Source organism: Terrapene carolina, unplaced genomic scaffold, assembly GCF_002925995.2.
Source record: "Terrapene carolina triunguis isolate 2854851 unplaced genomic scaffold, T_m_triunguis-2.0 Scaffold139, whole genome shotgun sequence".
In the NCBI taxonomy this organism is placed as follows: domain Eukaryota; kingdom Metazoa; phylum Chordata; order Testudines; family Emydidae; genus Terrapene; species Terrapene triunguis.
In genome coordinates, this window is record NW_020664490.1 from 10185328 (window position 1) to 10204823 (window position 19496).

General features: G+C 41.3%; 1 protein-coding gene across 1 annotated transcript in view; it reads left to right on the forward strand.

Annotated features, from left to right (window-relative positions):
• Nucleotides 1–19496, forward strand: part of LOC112121265 (neurobeachin) — a 959539-nt gene that overhangs the window by 833792 nt on the left and 106251 nt on the right. The window contains exon 45 of the mRNA XM_029911962.1: nt 6806–6946. Within this exon, the coding sequence (XP_029767822.1) occupies nt 6806–6946 (141 nt within the window). The remainder of the gene's footprint in view (nt 1–6805; nt 6947–19496) is intronic.

Below are 19496 nucleotides of genomic sequence, written 5' to 3' on the forward strand. Positions count from 1 at the left end.
TAATGTTTTATATTTTGTGGAAAATAATTTTTATATGGGTAATTTGCTCACCATATAAGTGACAAGTATAAATAGTATTATAGTAAGTCATGTTTGTTTTTACATTTATTTAGTACCATAGTTATATATTTACATTTCCATAAAACGAAATAATTTTGAGCTTACATTATATGCCAGTGTTTCCATTCTGTATTGTTCAGGTTGCTGTATTGCACCTATCATTATAGTATCTTCGTACGTTTAAAGAACTGCTTGTCCAGTCACAAACAATTAAATTTAAATACTATTTTAAAAATAGGCACATTCTCTTTGTTCATAGCATTTTGTCAAATTTTCTATGCCTTGTTTTTTTTCCCCTTATATGCTTAATTGGAGATTTATAAAAAAGGGCATGGGGGCAATCAAGGTGCTGTAGCTGTAAGATATATTGGACCCCTCATTTGATTAGACAGTGTAAGCTCAAGTTTTATTCATTACATATACAAGGTTAAAGGTTATATTTATTGTTTGACAGGATGAAAAGCTAATGAAAGAGGCTGTCATAGATACATAGATTATCTTTTCACTACCAAACCATCAGGTGATCTGTTTCTTTTCTCATTTATTGAGATTTCCCATGCAAAAATACCAGTGGCAGTGAGTATTCACATGAGAAATGTGTGTTCAGGTCATATTGTACACTGAATTTCTTTAAGGATAGCACTTAGAATTTAATGTGATCTGTTTGTGTAAAATTATATGACGTTTATTCCTAAATTACAGTGAGTGCATGAGTTTGACAAGCTACATTGTCCCTGCTCATTAAAGTGTAAATGGGAATTTTTCCTCATTTACTTCCAGTCATGCATCCTGTTAAATAAAATGGTTTCTTCTTAAGGCAAAGTCCTACTAATATTGACATGTGTATGAGCCATCACACGCCCATTCATTGAATGGAAAAAATTATATTTTGTTAATGCGGAAGGTGTTTGACTGACAGATAATGATAAGCATAACCACTTTCCCATATTATTGTGCCACTTTAAGAAAAGGAAGTGATAATGCCTCAAGGCTTCTAAATGTAATAATTCAAATGAACGCACCCAAGTGTGAGTATTTCAAGGCAAACCACTCTTAATACTGCCAAATGTCTGTATACTATGTAATGGAGTTTATGTGGTTAGCAAAAGCCTTTCTAACCAGACCTAAGCTGCGCAAATTTCTTCATTTTATTTTTAACTTTGCCCTTTTCCACATGTAAATATACCACCAACAGGGAAATGAGTTAAATTTCAGTCTTGTATAAGCCATAAAATTAACCATTTACCTTTCTTACTTTAAAAATTAATGTATTGAACAAAACTCCTATACTTCAGAATCTGAATGAGTTGTTTATGCTGAAAGAAAAAAGTATTTATTAATCTACTAGCCATAAAACAGCTTATATTTTTGGGTAAATTTAAAGTAGTTTTTAGCATTTAAGTTCTTCAATTAAGTTTTAAAATTTTCTACCTTCAAGTGTTGTTTACATCAATTAAAAAAAATCAACTGGTTTAGACTGAGCCAAATTAAATCTACACATGGTATTATTTCCTTGGCAATCAAATACCACATTGTTGCATGCATTAGAACTACAGATAAATAAATAACATAGATACTGTGTAGGTCAGGACCATATAACAGCAATATTTTAGTGACCAAACCAATAGGAGGATAAATTTGGCACTACTGTACTGAGGAATGTACTTCTATAAATACCACATGAGTTAGCATAACATGTCCAATGGATAAAAGCATTAAATTTATCAGCAATACACTGGTTGAAAGACTGGAAACCAAAAGAGATTATTCAATTATCCAGGTAACATGCCATGGAGCAAATAGCAGCAATTTTCTGATATTAAACCAAATACTCACTTTGTTTTTAATGGAAAAAATTCAGCACAAATTGTGTTGACTAAAATAGGTTGTAACAACCAGCTTTTTGTGCAGTATAGTACATTAAAAGTAAAATGGTTGGACATTAGTTGGCTATAGTATCTTTTATTTTACAAACTTGCAGAGATAAGATTTTGGCTGTAGTAAAATAGTGGATTACTTTGTTGGTAGATTTTAGAAACACATCATGTAGAGTGAATAATTAGATATTATTTGATCTGACTCTATGCAGAAGAGGTTTTTAAACATAGAAAGTTAAAGAAATATGAAGACGCTCTTTTTATAAAACAAAGGAAACTATATATTTAAATGAAATGGCCATTTTGTAACAATTTCTATAATAATTTTTTTCACATGAAGTGTCAGAACAATGAATTAGCCTCGAGTAAATTAGACTGCTAGACTAGGCATGCATCTAAGGTTCTAGACTGGGACTCAGGATATTTGGGTTCCCAGCTTTGCCTTACACTTCCTTTGGGAAAGTCATTTAATCCCTTTGTGCCTCAGTGACCTGTATGTGAAATGGAGATACTACTTCCCTAACTCACTGGGATGCTGTTACTGATAAATTGATTAAATGTTGTGAGATGCTCAGATGGCATGATAATGGGGGCTGTATAGATACTCTTTGTGAAATCTGGGGTAGGGACAATGCGTAGGAAGTTACTGATCCCATTCACTTCCTCTCTTGTGCGGTGAGGGGAGATCCATGTCTGGAGGACCTCACCACATATGCAGCTATGGTGTGTAATCTCTCTCTGCATGCCTATTAGACATGTTGGGGGGGGGGAATCTAAGGATGGAAGTGATATTAAATCATATTTTTGTTGTTTCATTAAGTGTTCTGCAGATTCATCTGAAAATTTTAGCTTGTGTTAGCAAAATTAAGAGACTTTCTTCAAGAGAAAATTTGTTTAAATAAATGGCAGATTTCTAACCTGGAGCAAATTCCAAGATGATTCTGAACTGTACCCTTTGCACAGATCATCTAGACTAGTAACTATCCCGTTCTTACACTCAGCAAGCATTAGAACTTCTCAAGGGTAGTTTTCACAGCAGTGCTAACATCCCCAAAGAGGGAAATAATGAGAGGGATATGGTCAGGGCCATGTCCTTGCTGTGCCTTCTCCACTGGTCAGCAGAGATGGCCTAGTGAGAGTGAGAAGCTTATGCTACACTCATTCGAAAGATATAGGAGTGCTTGGCCACATTCCCCAGAGCTCATGGAGGCATTGTCAATACACAAAGTCAACTGTCAAGGTTCTTTTATGACCCCCATTACGGCATAATCTGTACACTTCCCAAGTATATATGGACTTATCTTTGCACCACCAACTGAGGTAGGGAAGTACTATCCCCATTTTACAGATGGAGAACTGAGGCAAAGAAAAAGACCAAGTGACTCATCCATAGCCATACAAGAAGTCTGTGATGCAGTAGGAAATTGAATATGGGTCTTCAGAGTACCAGGCTAGTTCTCCAACTACTGACCCATCCTTCCATCATGCAGTCTGTGACCTATAAAGGGTAGAGAGTGAGAGTCAAGTTGACACCTTCCACATGGAAGCAAACCCCATCTCTCTCCCTCCATCCTTTGTTCCCTCTCTGGGACAAGGGATTCCTCATGGAGATTTCTACATGAGAAGTTCTCTTCCATGGTTTTTCATGCAGGAAGTGACAATCGGGTTTTGCCTAAATTATCCATTTTATTCAGCAAACACATTATGTGTGATTCAGATCCTCCCAATCCAATGAATCCTAAGGTAATTGAAAGAAAACTGAATTCTAAGTCTGAAAAGAATATTGACGAGAATAAGTGTAGTCTTCAGAACACAGCTTTTTAATTTAATGAAGTAGATTGAATATGCATCTTCTAGAAGCAGTAGCTTGTCTCTTTATGACATGAAAATAATAGTGTATAACCTTATAGCTAATATGAGACTGCTAAATTGAAATATCACTTCTTCAGCCTAAAAGACCGCAGAAGCACAGTGGTGTTTGCATCAATGTTTTCTATGATGCTTGGAAATCATATTGACAGCTGCTTGGAGAAATGGAAGCATCAGTACATTTTACATTAAATGTGACAAAAACATAGAAGCTCACATCAAAAATATATCTTTGAAATATAGGTGTAAATCTCCATTAAAGAGAATAATAGCATCTTGCTAGTGTATAACTGTTTCCATTAAAATATTTCAAAATAGTTTTCAAGCATCATTTAAGTCTCACAAAAGTCCTTGTGTTTATACCCATTTTGCAGATGGAGAAATTGAGGCAAAAGAGGTTGTGATTCATTTGGTGAAGGCTATGCAACAGCAAATCAGTTGAAAATATAGGATTAGAACTCTAGAGCTTTGATTCCCAACCTACTCTAACCATTAGACACATTCACTCCCAACTAGGCCATCTTGCACATATTTATAATAAAACCTTGATATGTCACATCTTTGTCATTTGAAGCTCCCAATATTTGCCAGTGCTGTTACAGTGGATTAAGAACTCTCACTGGCTTTTACATTGTGGAAGATACAAAATCCTGTCACACTAACTCATTCTGTATTTGCTTCTCAGAAGGAATGAGCATTGATTGTTAACAAGCATCATCAACTATACCCTTGCAATTGAAAATAAAGCTTTTAAAATTTTCAAATAGCCATAGGGATTTGGGAAGTGAACCCTAACTGGCAGCAGTGAGATTGCTCCTAGTCAGCACCTTTTTATTTCATTCACCCTTTTGCAGAATTCACTTAATCACAAAGTGACCCCGGACATTAGTGAGAATTAGTAAAGTTCTGTGGTGACTGGAAGTGTATTTTTATAGTATGTCAAATCAATAGGAAAAGAAAATAGTCATTTAGTAAGTTACTCTTTCTAGAAATTAATTGTTTAAGCAAAGATTTTTGCAAATTATATACTGTAACAATGTCTGAGCATTTTCTTTAGACACGAGCTAAACTGTAAAAGACTGAAGAGATTGAATAACTGATGACACATGAGTAAAATCAAAATGTAAATATTTATTTTATTCTTTTTTCAGTAGTTGAGAAGACGCCTGGAAGAGATTAGGGAATGGGTCATGCTTCTCTTTCAAGAATGTTATGTGAGGCCTTGCAGTGCAATCTGTATCAGATAAGGCTGATCCTTAGGGATTACTCAGACATTTTACACATATGAGAAAGCTATTAGCATACCCATGACACAGCAAAGTATTAAGCACTCAGAATGTTTAGGGTAAACCAAAATGCTGGTACAGCATTGACTCGAAGTATAATTATTCACAGAATTGAACAATATTAACTATCTTTGAAGTTAGTTACACTATGTAAATTGTGAAACAAATGTGCTCTACTTCAGTCTTATTAACACGCAGACATTTCAAAAGACCCGGGAAATTCAGAACCAGTAAATACTTAATTAAAACTCTGCTAGTAATAGCTTTTAGTGATATACATAACATAATGATGATGGCATTCGTACTGGTTTGATAGTCTACTCTTTCCAAATGTAAGATGACTTTAAACTAACCATGAAAAATATGCTCCAGAATGAAATTTGAAGCACACATTTTTCATTTTTCCAATGGCCAGACCAATTTTCTATAAAAGATACAAGTGTAATAATAAAGTAAAATAAGTTTGAGGTTATAGCTTTGATATAAAATATTGGATATTGAGTATATATTGAAATGTGCTGATTAGTTCAAAATAATGTTGAACAACTTCTAGTATTTTGAGAAAAATATTACAAAATCCATGAGTAAATACTTATGTTCAAGTTGTAAATCGCTGATTAATAGGGGTTTATTATAAAAACATCAAAACTCTTAATTATTTGTATCATTGTAATGTACATGAAGTAGTTTTTTGGGATTCTAATAAATAAAAATGTCAATATGTTTTGGAACTATTCATCCTAGTGTGTAGTAATGTGTGTTCCTCTGAACGTGAAACCACATTTTATTAATTTTAATACTAAAATTTAATCCTTGACGGTTCTTAGCAGATTACTATTGCTTTTGTTGTTACAGTTAATACTTTAGATAAATAATTTAGTAACATCTTATCTGAAAAATACATATTTAAGATCACTTTACATGTATTATCTCACAGTTTGATATATATTCCGTCCCAATGTATTTTCTTTATCCCAGTACCTTTCTGTATTTTCCCACAGTAGCCACATAATATAGACAGGCAGCCATAACAAGTATATTTTACAAAGGATTATGACAGAAATTAAAACTCACAAAGTATTCATATTTCTTTTAAGTAAGAAGATTGTTGGTTTCTCTCTGTGAAACCTGGTTCTGTTCAGAGTGTAGCTGCTGTCTTGCAGGACTATGAATGTTTTCAAGTATTTCTGTTTAGGATCACCAAACACCACCCACCAGTTCTGTGTGAAATCTTTTCATCATGAAATGTGCATTACAAAGTATCCCGTGTGAGCAAAAGTCACTTTTCATTAGCTGTATCATTATGGTGAATGACAATAACAGAAATATTAGTTTGGTCTTAATGCATTTTAAATGCCATTTAAAAGTGTATTTCCAGAATAATGTTACTGCATTAATTGGGAAACAACTCTGACTTCAAGAAAGTCTTTGAAACTTTGCAGATGTGGATCACATATATTTGTCAATTAATAAAAGGAAAAGAAAAGAAAAGTTATGAGAGTTTTAGTAGATCCAGCCTTTGAAATAAAATTCCAAATCCATCTCAGTAATCTAAATGGATTAGCACAATGTGGAATAAGTTATCTGCACTTGGCTGCTGAATTTCATATACAGTGAATCTTAGCTAATGTATGCAGAATAAAAGTGACACACTGATCCAAAGCATACTACCCTTCATCTGTTATAATTATTCATCTTTTCATCTCTTTGCAGCCCATTGGTGCTTTGAACCCAAAGAGAGCAGTTTTCTATGCCGAGCGCTATGAGACTTGGGAAGATGATCAGACTCCACCTTATCACTACAACACCCATTATTCAACATCTACTTCTACGCTGTCCTGGCTTGTTCGTATTGTAAGTAGTTTTTTGGATCCTGCTTTTCATTTAATATGTTTACTTGTGTTTCTTTCTCTAGTATATATGTACCGGTACCTATATTTAAAGTTATATAAATAAATTCCAATCAGATCCTCCCGATGAATGTCTAGTCATGTAAAAGCCTCACAAATTTTCCATCTGCACTCTGTCTGCTAATCCCTAGCCACTGGGGTGGGGGTAGCGTCCTCCTGCCCTAAGAATCAGATGCATGCTTAGAACTTGAAGTGTGGAGGGAACTAGGACAAATAACTAACTCAATAAAGAAAAGTCAACTCAAAGAAAAGTTCCTAAACAGTAAAAAGCGACAGAGAGTCCTGTGGCACCTTATAGACTAACAGACGTATTGGAGCATAAGCTTTTGTGGGTGAATACCCACTTCGTCAGATGCATGTAACAATAAAAGACGTTCAACCCACTCAAGCTACCCTCTCAGTTTAATAACTTAGGTACTGGTGGGCTTTGCAACATGTCAGGAAGTTTAAAAAATAAAGTAAACAAAAAATACCCAACAACAATAAACACCTTAGGCTTTGTCAGACCAGTGGGGGAATTGTCTGGGTACACCGCAAGAAGGACAGGAGAAACTTGTTATGGATTTTAATCAGGCTGCAACTTTATTATATAGATGTCTGGGACTACCCGACAGATAAAGTGTATAGTGCAGGCAAATCCATGCTTATTCAAATCAATTCTCCAGGGCTTCCGCCAGCCCCCCTTTGTTTCCATCCAGGTCCCCCAGTTGACCCATGGCTTGGACCTTACCATCCACCACCCTCGTAAGAGGGTTAAGGTAGGCTATGAGAACGGGGTGGGGGAAGGTTGGCTTCCTGCCGTACCAATCAGAGGAGTCCTAAACCCCTCCCCCGTTCTGTTCCTTTATCCAGTACCTCCTTTTAAGTCCTTTAACAGGCCATTTATCTGGTCACTGGCTTCCTTCCCTATGGAGTACCTGCACTGGACATCTGCCACAAGGAGGTGCCAGCAATTTGCTTCGCTGCCTCCTCCCCAAACCCAGCCGGGTTCCCAGACATCTCCAAATGGCCTCTTGCCTAGCAGCCCTACTGGGGAGAAAGAACCCATTGTCCCATGTGTGATCGTCAAGGAGCACCAGCAGCTGCATTGTCCTTGACCCAGTACTGCAACAACCGCCCTCCATGGAGGGCCGTATAAGTGAACAAAGAGACTTGCCCAACCCAGGTTTCGTACCTTTATGCCCTCCGGACCTCACATTCCTGCGGCGGGAAGAGGGGGTCATTGCTGCAAAGCTGACTACTGAGCACATTTTCTACAGCAGTTTCTGACCTCCTTCCTCCCTCCCCCACCCCCCCTATAAAGCAGAGCTGTCCTTCCCGGGTAAGCCCCAGACAATCTCTGCCCCACCTTAACTGTGGTGCAGTCATTATAGAACTCAAGTTTTATACTAAAACAGACATAAAATTATGGGCCACTGAAATTGAAGGTTTATTCTCATTGACAGAAAAATAAAATTTATGTTTCCAAATGAATCAAAAACAAGTGTATATTTTTGGATATTTTGAAATGTGCACAGCACATTAGGGTACTGAAATGTTCTTTCATTTCTGGAAACCTGGCATTAAATAAATTAAATAAATCTTTATAAATGGATCAAGCAATGGGCCCAAACTGCAAAGTTTGGATCCAGCCTGAACACTAGAGCAATGAGGCGTAGACATAGAAATATGGATTAAAGGCTTCAACTTCATTGAATTACTATAAAATTAAATTATTATAGAACAGGGTGCCAAAGGTTGCCAATCCCTGTTATAGAATTACTGAACTTGAGTTAAAACAGCACTCCATCCCAACAAAAACAGATTGTGTAGAATGTATCAGAAATGAGACGCTGCCACTCCTGTGTCACAGCCAGCCAATGGGACCTGACATGGAAAGCCAGACTCCTCCCCTCTTTCCTTGAAGGAAATTGGAGACTTGAGTTAAGAGGTGCTTCAAGATGCACAAACATGGAAGACTGCATATATCCGCCATTCCATGCCAATGCCCAGAACAATGATTGGTTATTCCACAGTTGGAAGGTTCCCAAAATGACCTTGCTACCCTGCAATCTTCACTAGAAACTAGCCACAATTTGCATTAATCAGTACTCTAATTGAACCAGCGAGGCCTCTTTTGTGTCAAGAAGAAGTTGAAAACACCCACAAAACATTTTGCCAGTTCTGCCTTGTGGGAAAAACTCTTGAAGGCCTGAAAAAAGTGATTAGTTGAGCCCTTGACATCCCAGGAGATCCAGTGAATCTATCTGAAGGAAGGAAAGAGTGGAGCAACTTAAGGGCATCAGAAGCTGGCAGCTCAAATCCAGGAAGCTCCCTAAATGGTCCAAAATGGGGTGGTGGGAACAAATCAGTCAGGGACCATGGCCCAAAGTTTGTCCCATCCCAGACACTACTGCGATATGTACCCTATCTCCCTCGCCACCCAACACAAATACCAGGCACCACCCAAATCCAAGCAGCAGAGTGAGGGGAGGAGGGGAACAGGATGAGGATGCTTCCCTGACCCAAAGACCTGCCTAAGCCAAAGGGGTGCCTTTATTGCTCCTGCCACCATCAAAATCCAACCCTGCTGACTAGGGTGTGCATTTCCCATATTGGCAATGATAGGGTGTTCAGATTTGTGGTTATAGGACTCATCTCTGCTTAGGTTACGAGTGAAAATATTTATCATCTTTCCTCTAATGCCTGTTTCTCCAGGTTTCAGCTTTGGAAGTAGTGTCAATTAATGATTTGACTGGAGAATTGGATAAAAGTTTGTTGAAATTTGCAGATGACACTAAAGTGTTTTGATTAATAAAAAATGTGAAGGAGTGTGCAAAATTCCAGAGAGGCATAAATGCTGTGGGAGATTGGGCAGCACAACAGCAAATGAAGTTCAAATTGGATAAATGCAATGAAATGCACTTTGGCAAAAATACTCTAAACTTTCTATTATATATACTTACGGGCCATGAACTTGCTAGATCCCCTAAGGAAAAAGATTTAGATATCATTGGGGATCACTCAATGAAGCTCTGTATCCAATGTTCATTAGCAGTTAATAAAGCAAATAGAATGCTCAGTGGATAGAAAAGGGAACAGTGAAATTCCATTGGATAATGGTATGCTACTTTCAGGAGCCATGGTCTAGTTTTGGTCCTCTGGCCCTAAGAAAATGCTACAGTAAGTAAAATGTTGAAGGGCAGCAGAAAAAGAGATATGGCAAAATTAAAATATGGTAGCTTTAAAACTGGGATTTTCTAGTTTAGAAAGGAGAAGAATTGTGTTCCAAATTACAAAGGCGATAGTAAAAAAAAAACAAACAAAAAAAAAACACTGGCCTTCCTTTTTCCCTGGCTAATGAGTTACTCAATGAAATTAATAGCTGGCAAATTTAGAACAAATAAATGCTATTTGACATAGCACATAATTAGCCTGTGAGATTAAATGCCCTTCTAATTGAAAGAAACTTTAACTGGATTTTTTTAAAGGGTTGGATAATTTTATGAGTATAATGTGTAGTTATGTAAACGAAAGTAATCAAATTCTGTGACTTGAGATAATTTTCTGAAGGGGTCAGGAAATATATCCCCTCCCCGCTTTCACCCTGTATACAGTACAGCACAGTTGACTTGATGCAATCTGGGGAAGTTACACCTTCTTCTGAAACTTTGGATGCTGCATTGACCTCTTTGTCATAATCAGGACATCGGATGTGATCAACCAATGTTCATAAGCTGTGTAGTCAATTTTATATGATCTCCAAACCATCACATGACTTTGCCTGTTTGGCAGCCTCTGTTCAAATGAGAGTGGATTGTTGCATGTTGAGACTGAGGTGCATTGGCAGAGCTGCCTGAGAAACTTGCACTGGCCTGTCTGCTCTACGTACTGTTTTAATCAATGCAGTTACCCACACTCAGTCATAAACAACCAACGCACACATACTGTTCTATTTAAAAACAAACACCCACTTCCTTGTGCCATTTTAGCAGTAAATTATTAATTGATTTTAGAACTTTTAATATACACTCTTGTCACACAATCTCAGTCCACAGAGGAAAAAAACCTAAAAGCTATACTTTCTCCTTGTACTTCTACTTTTTCTAAATATTATCATTTTTGTGCTGGAGGGAGTTAAGATGGGAGTAACTAATACATTTATATGAAGTGATCAGAAAATAATGGTATTTTTATTTTATATTTTTTTCATTTGCTTGTGATGACAGGGTTTCCTGAACATTTTTCATACTTCATTTATCATTATAATCAAGAGTAGCCCTAGGCATAGGCTAAGTAGTCAGGTACTTAAGGCAATATGTCTGGGGAAGAAACACTATGTCTGGGGAAGAAACACTAGAATAGTGCTCAGGCTGCACTGGCCATTGCAGTTGGGCCAGCTCCAACATACTTTTTTCTGGTGGTGGTCTATTCCACCAACTCCCTTCTAAAAGGTGTTATCCCGGTTTCTGCTTAGTCATGAGCAATGAGTGTCCGCCTCTCATATGCCCAAGAATCTTTAGCATTCTGGAGTGTGTTCAAGAACTTTAAGAGTACTTCTTACACATGACTGATCAGAAGCTGAGATATTGTTCTGAGAAGGAAATGAAGACAGAGGACCTTGTAAGTTTCTGAGTGAGCTGGTGGGAAAAGGAAGACAGGGAGCAATTAGTAGGGAAAATCTATCTTTGCTTAGGGTAAAGCAATTTACCTGAGGCCAGTCTTGAGTGTTATTTTACCAAATAACCTCTTTAATATATCTTAAATTAAAATCCTAATATATATTAGATCAAAGAGTTCATCTCACTACAAATTCAGGGTATAGTTCTCCCAAACCCCAGGGAAAGAACTTGTTGGCTGTTAAACTGCTATATTTGATGATCGCTATATTTTTCTTAAATGTTGCTAAATTATTCATGTACTGTGAATATATTTTGTGATTCACATATGGTTTCTGTACACTGTCTTCCTCCAGTGTTTTAAAAACATGTTTGCCTACTAATTTTGGCCTGTATTCAAGAAAAGAGCTCCTTTTGTTTGTTTGAAAGTTCTTAATCTGAAGACTGCTTCTTCTTCGAGTAGTGTCCCTATGGGTGCTTGTAGACGAGTGGGATTCACCCCTGCGGCGACTCTGGCTGGTCGTCTCTGGGAATTAGCTCATCCAGCCTCCGGAGCGCACTCTGCACGCCAGTGTCCCGCTGCCGCTTGGCCCCCGTGTCCCTCCCAGTGACCCGGTGCCCCATTATCTGGGGTGGTGCCCCCTTGGCAGTAACCGCTTTCTCTCAGGGTCTCCCCTCCCTGGGGAACCCCCACCCACTATCTCCACCTCGCCTCAGTATAAGGCTACTGCCAGTCATCGTCTAGCCCGCGGGCCCTGGGGCAGACTGCAGTATCAGCCTACTCATCACCAGCAAGGTTGGGTTTGGACCTGCTGCCTTTGCCTACCCCTGGGCTGCCCTCTGCAACCCCCAGTACCTGTTGGCCTTCTGGTAGGCCGCAGCCTGGGGCTTTCCAGGCTGGAGCCTCCCCAGCTCCTCTGCCTTTCCCCAGCCCTGCTCTACTCAGGTACTCTGCTCAGGTCCCTGCAGCCAGGTCCGTCTCCCTCTACAGCTAGAGAGAGACTGATGAGCTCCTGGCTCCTAGCCTCTTATATAGGGCCAGCTAAGGTCTGATTGGGGCGTGGCCCAGCTGCGGCTGCTTCCCCAATCAGTCTAGTAGCTGCTTCCCCCTGCAACAGCCCTCTCTCAGGGCTGTCTTTAAACCCCTCAGGGCAGGAGCGGGTGACCACCCCGCTACAGTGCTCCATTGTAGGTGTATCTGCGCCTCTAACCAGAGATTTTTTGGTAGCAGTATCCATTAAGCCCGCACATGCATTCTCCCTCCCTCATGGTCTGCCTACAAGCTATCTAGCACTGCGCGGGCGAACCCCCGCTCAGTTCCTTCTCAACCACCTTTGGCCTCAAACAGAGCAAGCAGTTGTCCCTTCCTTATCTGCATAATCAGCATAAGTAGTATTTGTTTTTGTTTCTTTTGTTCTCCTTAAAAGTTAGTGTTTCCTTTTTATTCCGTTGGGATTAAAGGGGGAAAAAAAGAACTTTTGTTTAAATTTCCTGCCCTGTCTGGGGGGATTCCCCCCTCCCCGGGGTGGGAGAGGGAATTTAGAAGACTCTTAAGTTTTTTCAGTTAACAAAAAAAGAGGAAAAGAAGAAGAGTAGGAAAGAAGACCTTTCTTTTGCATTCCTCATTGCTAGAGGGTGATAGCCCCATGCCCCCCAGGGGCATGCCCAGCTCTCTGGGCTCCAAGAGATGTCTCTCCTGCAAGGAGTCAATTCCCATAACAGCCAGGCACTCCCACTGTGACTGGTGTCTGGGAGACTCCCATATCCCTCAGAAATGCTTCCCCTGCCACCAGCTAAAGATGCAGTCTTGCAGAACCTGGGAGCTGGAGTTAAAACTCCTCCTTATGGAGAAGGCACTTCAGTCTCCAGGGGACTCTGGTGCTGACCCCGGATCATCCCCGGAGCCTTTAACTTCAATGGGGGTAGAGTCGTGGAAAAAAACCCAACAGTCTCCCCCTGTAAAGTCTAGAAAAAAAGGGCTCTGAGTCGTTGGCCAGCCAGAGGGGTTCCCCAGTGCGGCCACCTCGGTACCGACGACACCGGCAGCTCTGAAGCACGGTACCCAGAAGGGGACCTCCATTATGAGCTCTGCCGCACCGCTTGGAGAAGCCAGGGGCTCAGGCTCTGAGGCAGCCGTACCATCCCCCAAGGACAAGGACAGTTACCATACCATCTTTAAATGTGTGGCACAGAGAGAACTTTCGGTACCGGTTGTGACAAAACTCCCATCTAGGGAGTACTCTGCACCTTCTCAACCATCGGTACTGACAACGTACCACAGACACTCCTCTGTGGTACCGAGTTAGCCACGGTACCGCATGAGCTCCAGTACCCTGGAGACCTGATGGTTGGGGAAGAATCGCAATTCCCATTATTCAGTACCGGGGCCTCGGTACTGAGAACATCCTGGCATCCAGAATCACTCTCCGCACCGGGCCATGTACCACCAATATCCAAGTCAGCGCTGCCGTTACCTAGTGCTGAGTCTGATAGCGGCCAGGAGGTCATTTCCCTGGCTCCTCATCGTGGAGGGTCCTCCTCAATTCCATTGAGCCGACCCATGATTATGATACAGGCCCTCTGGCGTAACCCCACCGCTCTTGCTCCCTCCTCCCCCACCCAATGGCCATATTGCAATCCTTGGGCAACATACACATCCCACAAGTCACGGCCGTCCAGTGGCTTTCAGAAAGAATCCACCAGATGGTATCCTACAGCCTGGCTGTCCAGAGCTCCTGAGCCTAGGGAGAAGGAAGCTTTTCAGAACAGGACAAAGGGCTCAAAGAGGAAGCTACCCCTCCAGCAAACTTCTCCTCATCTCCACCAGATGAGGCTGTAATGCCTTGCCCCTATCACTAAGTGATGATTTTAAGAACTTTCTAGATCTTATCAAGAGGATGGCAGATGAGCTGCAGGTTCCCTTACAGGAGGTGGCAAATACACATCACAAGTTGGTGGATATTCTGCACGCCACCTTCTTATCCAGAATTTCCCTCCCAATTAATGAGGCGTTTCTAGATCCTGCCGGAGTCATATGGCAGACACCAGCCTCCCTCGCATCAACCAGCAGCCTTCTTTCCTGGCTGTCTGGCTGGTGAGTCTTGCGCACATGCTCAGGATTTAGCTGATTGCCATATTTGGGGTCGGGAAGGAATTTTCCTCCAGGGCAGATTGGCAGAAGGTCTGGGGGGTTTTCACCTTTCTCTGCAGCAGGGGGCACAGGCCACTTGCTGGAGGATTCTCTGCACCTTGAAGTCTTTAAACCACAAGTTGAGGACTTCAATAGCTCAGACATAGGTCAGGGGTTTGTTACAGGAGTGGGTGAGTGAGATTCTGTGGCTTGTGTTGTGCAGGAGGTCAGACTAGAAGATCATAATGGTCCCTTCTGACCTTAAAATCTATGAGTCTATGAGCAAGAGAGATGAAAAAACAATACTACATCCCTCCCAAAAAAGCAGACTTCCTGTTTCAACATCTGCAACACAACTCCATCATAGTGGATGTGGTTAATGCACGAGGCAAGCAACATTATGCCAAGTCGACCCCATGTGATCAGGCTTGGGAGGACAGCATATTTGTCTGCAACATTACAATTCAGAGTTGCAAATTACCAAGCTGTCATGGCCAAATATGAGTTTATTAATTATGGGAAACTCAGTGTATTTCTGTAACATTTACCGGAGACACAAAAGGAGCCAGTTTCAGGCCATTTTCACAGAGGGTTAGTTAATACCCAAGCTGGTGCTAGAGACAGCAATGGACATACAGCGGCCTGCCCAGTCTCCATGACAGTGGTAATGAGGCAGGCTTCTTGGCTATACATTTCTGGGTTGCCCAAAGAGCTGCAGAAGATCTCCAGTTTGAAGGGCCCAACCTCTTCTCCGAGAAGACAGATTCTTCTGTCCACATCCTGAAGGATTCACAGGCCACATTACACTCCCTAGGAATCTACACTGCGGGACAGACGAGTAGATATACCTCTCAGCCATAGCACAGGTCACAACCTCCTCAATACCCACCATCTCAGCACTGTTATGAGCTGCAGCGTAAGAGGATCAGGGCTCAAAAGCAGAAGCAGTCAGCACCCCAATCTGCAACCTCTGACCGCCTCTTATAAGCTCTTTTGACAGGTTGGTTGAGGGCCTGAACAATTATACCTTGCAACACAGCTGCCATCTACACAACTGTCACGCCCCTTCAGAAGTCACCTGGCCCTCTTTCACAGCAGTTGGGAGAATATCACCTCTGACAGATGAGTCCTAGAGATTATTTTGAAGGGTTACGGTATTCAATTCATGTCCCTCCCCCATCCCAATCCTCCTTCTCCGTCCCTCTTCAGGGACCATTCTCATGATAAGTTACTTCATCAGGAAATAGATCATTTGTTATGCCTATGGGCCATAGAACCTGGTGCAACTCAGGAGCAAGGAGTTTTACTCCCATTATTTCCTGATCCCCGAGGCGAAGGGAGGTTGGAGGCCCATTCTAGATCTAAGGGCATTAAACAAATACGTGTAGGTGCAGATGTTCAAGAGGGTCATTCTAGCAGCCATTATACCAGCTCTAGAGCAAGGAGAGTGATTTCCAGCCCTCGACCTACAAGATATCTACTTCCATATCATGATACAACCATCGTACAGTAGATTCCTACGGTTAACCTTTGGACAGGACCATTATCAGTACAGACTGCTCCAGCCAGGATATTCTCCAGGGTTCTCTCCATTGTAGCGGTGCACTAACCCCAGTACAGTGACTGGAGTTTATCAGCATCAACCTTGATGCAGTACAAGCGAGAACATTCCTCCCACTAAACAGACTCACAGACGGATGCCTCCCTAATAGGCTGGGGAGCTTACCTACACAACCACAAGGTTCAGGGCAAGTGGCCTTTCACAGAAGTGACCCTCCATATCAAGCTTTTGGAGCTAAGGGCTGTCAGGAGCACCTGTGCACCTTTCTGCCTTTCATCAAGAACACCCACACAAAGGTCATGATGGACAATATAATCTATATGTTTTGCATAAATTGGCAATGGGGTACCAGATCTCCCTCCCTCCCTCTGCACGGAAGCACTCAAATTTTGGAATTGGTGCAACCATCACAGTGTGCTCATTTCAGTGGTCTATTTGCCAGGGATACAGAAAGTGACTGCTGACAGTCTCACTTGGAATTTTTCTCATGACCACGAATGGAAACTGAACTCAGAAGTGCTTCAAGATATATTCACCCCTTGGGGAGCCCTGACTTACAGATCTCTTCACTACTTACTGGAACAAGAAATGTCCTCATTACTGCTCCAGGGCCGGCTTGGGGAAACATTCATTGGGAGATGCCCTCATCCTACCATCACAGGGACCTCTTATATGCCTTTCCCCAGTTTCTTCTTCTATCTGTTGAAAATTCAGTGAGACAAAGCGAGAGTTATTCTGATTGCCCCTCCTGGCCAAGACAAGTCTGGTTCCCTTACCTGACACAGAAGGCAATATATCCTCTGGTTCCTCTTCGGCCCATTCCTCTCAAAACAATGGGATACTTCACCCCAACCTGCGAGTCCACCTCCAGCTTGGCTCCTTGGTTCCAAGGCTTAGAGGCAGAATGCTCTGATGAGGTGAAAGACGTGTTGCCATACAGCCGAAAATTGACAACTCAATGTACTTACCTACAATATGGAAACAATTCCAAGTCTGTTGTCATCCTAAGCACATAAACCCAACTTCATCTTCTCTCCTTCTGATTTTACACTACATTTTAGACTCAAGAGATTAAAACTCTCACTCATCTCCTTAAGGTACATCTTGCAGCGAAAATGGCTTTCCACCACCAGGTAGATGGATACTGTGTGTTTGCTCACCCACTGACGCATAGATTCCTTAAGGGCATTGGAAATCTCTCCCCCACATGTGAGACCATCCACTCCAGCCTGGGATCTTAACCTAGTTCTCAGGGCTTTGACTAGACCTCCCTTTGAGTCCATTGCAACTTGCTCTCTCTTACACCTGTCCATGAATACAGCATTTCTAATTGCCATCACCTCAGCTAGCCGCATAGGAGAAATACCAACCCTGATGGCACACCCACCATGCGCAGTCTTTTTAAAAGACAAAGTAACTCTGAGGCCGCATCCCAAGTTTCTTCTTAAAGTTGCCTCTGCTTCCCATATAAATCAACAGATCCATCTTCCTGTTTTTTCCCCAAAACCTCATTGTGACATCAGGGAGGCGATTCTGCATATGCTAACTGTTAGAAGAACACTAGCATTCTACTTGGACAGGACTAAGGACTCCAGGAAGTCCCATAAACTCTTCCTTTCATTTGTGGAAAGATTCAAACGCTGCACAGTATTGGCTCAAACACTATCCAAATTTGTCTCTGGTTGCATTAATCATTGTTATCAAGGGTGCAACCTGCTGCCTCCGCCCAGAGTCTGTATGCACTCCATGAGGTCAATTTCTGTCTTGGTCACATTCCTTAAAGATGTCCCTATTTTGGAAATCTGCAGAGCAGCAACTTGGGCCTCCACCCACACTCTCGCAGAACATTATGCGATCACTGGAAATTCAGAATCTGATGCCATCTTTGACTCCACAGTACTCTCTGTAGTAACAGACTCCACTCCGAAGTCCCAGCCTCCAGTGGTGGGTACTGCTCGGGAGTCATCTACAGAGGAGCACCCATAGAGACACGACTCGAAGAAGAAGAGGAAGTTACTCACCTTGTGCAGTAACGATGGTTCATTGAGATGTGTGTATCCGCCCTCCTCCCCTCTACTTCAGAGTTCTCCATAAGGGCTCTGCAATAGAGAAGAAACTGAGGGGAGTTCAACCATGCAGCGCTTGATAGCCTCTAGACAGACCACGAGGGAGGGAGAGCACTTATGCCAACTCAACGGACACTGCTACCAAAAATCTCCAACTAGAGGCACAGGGGCGCAGATACACCTACAGTGGAGCACCCATAGGGACACGCATCTCGAAGGACCATCATCACTTCACAAGGTGAGTAACTTCCTCTTACTGACTGAATGTACAATACACAAAGTAGTACTCATTTCTTATATTAAGCTAATATCTTATCATTATTATTATTATTATTGTTGTTGTTGTTGTTTATTTAGCACTAACTAAGAAAGAAGAGGGCCAGGTACCTGCCTTGATGGTCTTGCCATATAAATCTGACAAATAACATAGTGAGAAATAATAAGACCATAAGGAAGAGAAAGAGGAAACAAGGGAAAAAATGAAAAAAAACTGCTCAGAGGACAGTGTTATTTTCAAGGATTAAGATAATTATTTTGTTTGTTTCATGATTTTCTCTTGTTTTAAAATATTTAATGTAGTTATATGTTAGAGAGGGGTCAGATAGTGCCAAAGAGGAGATCAGTGATGTCAAGATAGCCAAAAGAAGTGAATTTTGAGGACATTTAGAGAAGAGAGCGCATATAGGGATGATAGAGTGTTCCCAGCACAGGGAATGGCATGCCAAAAAAAAAAAAAACCAGTCATGAATGAAAGGAAACAAAGGAAGTGAAGGGAAGAGAGGGCAAAGTGAAAAGGGAGAAGAGAAAGAAGAAACTCAAACTGTGATCAAACCGAGTTCTCTGTAGTGTGGAAAGTAAGAATAAAGTCTTTGGAACAAATGTGTAAAGAGATAGTAAAAGGGCATTAGGACTAAGGGGTAATATGGTCAGAATGGTAATTGCGGAAGATGATTTTGGCTGTAGCATAGAACCAAAGAAGAAGAGCCTTAAGTTGATAGATAAGGGATAAAACGGGTTTACTAGTTAGGACATAGAGGAAGTGGTGGATTTGGGAGATGGGGATAAGATTTGACAAGAGTTTGTGTGGGAAGAAGACTAGGTAAGAGTGAAATATACCAAGGCGTTTGTAATCTTAGGTC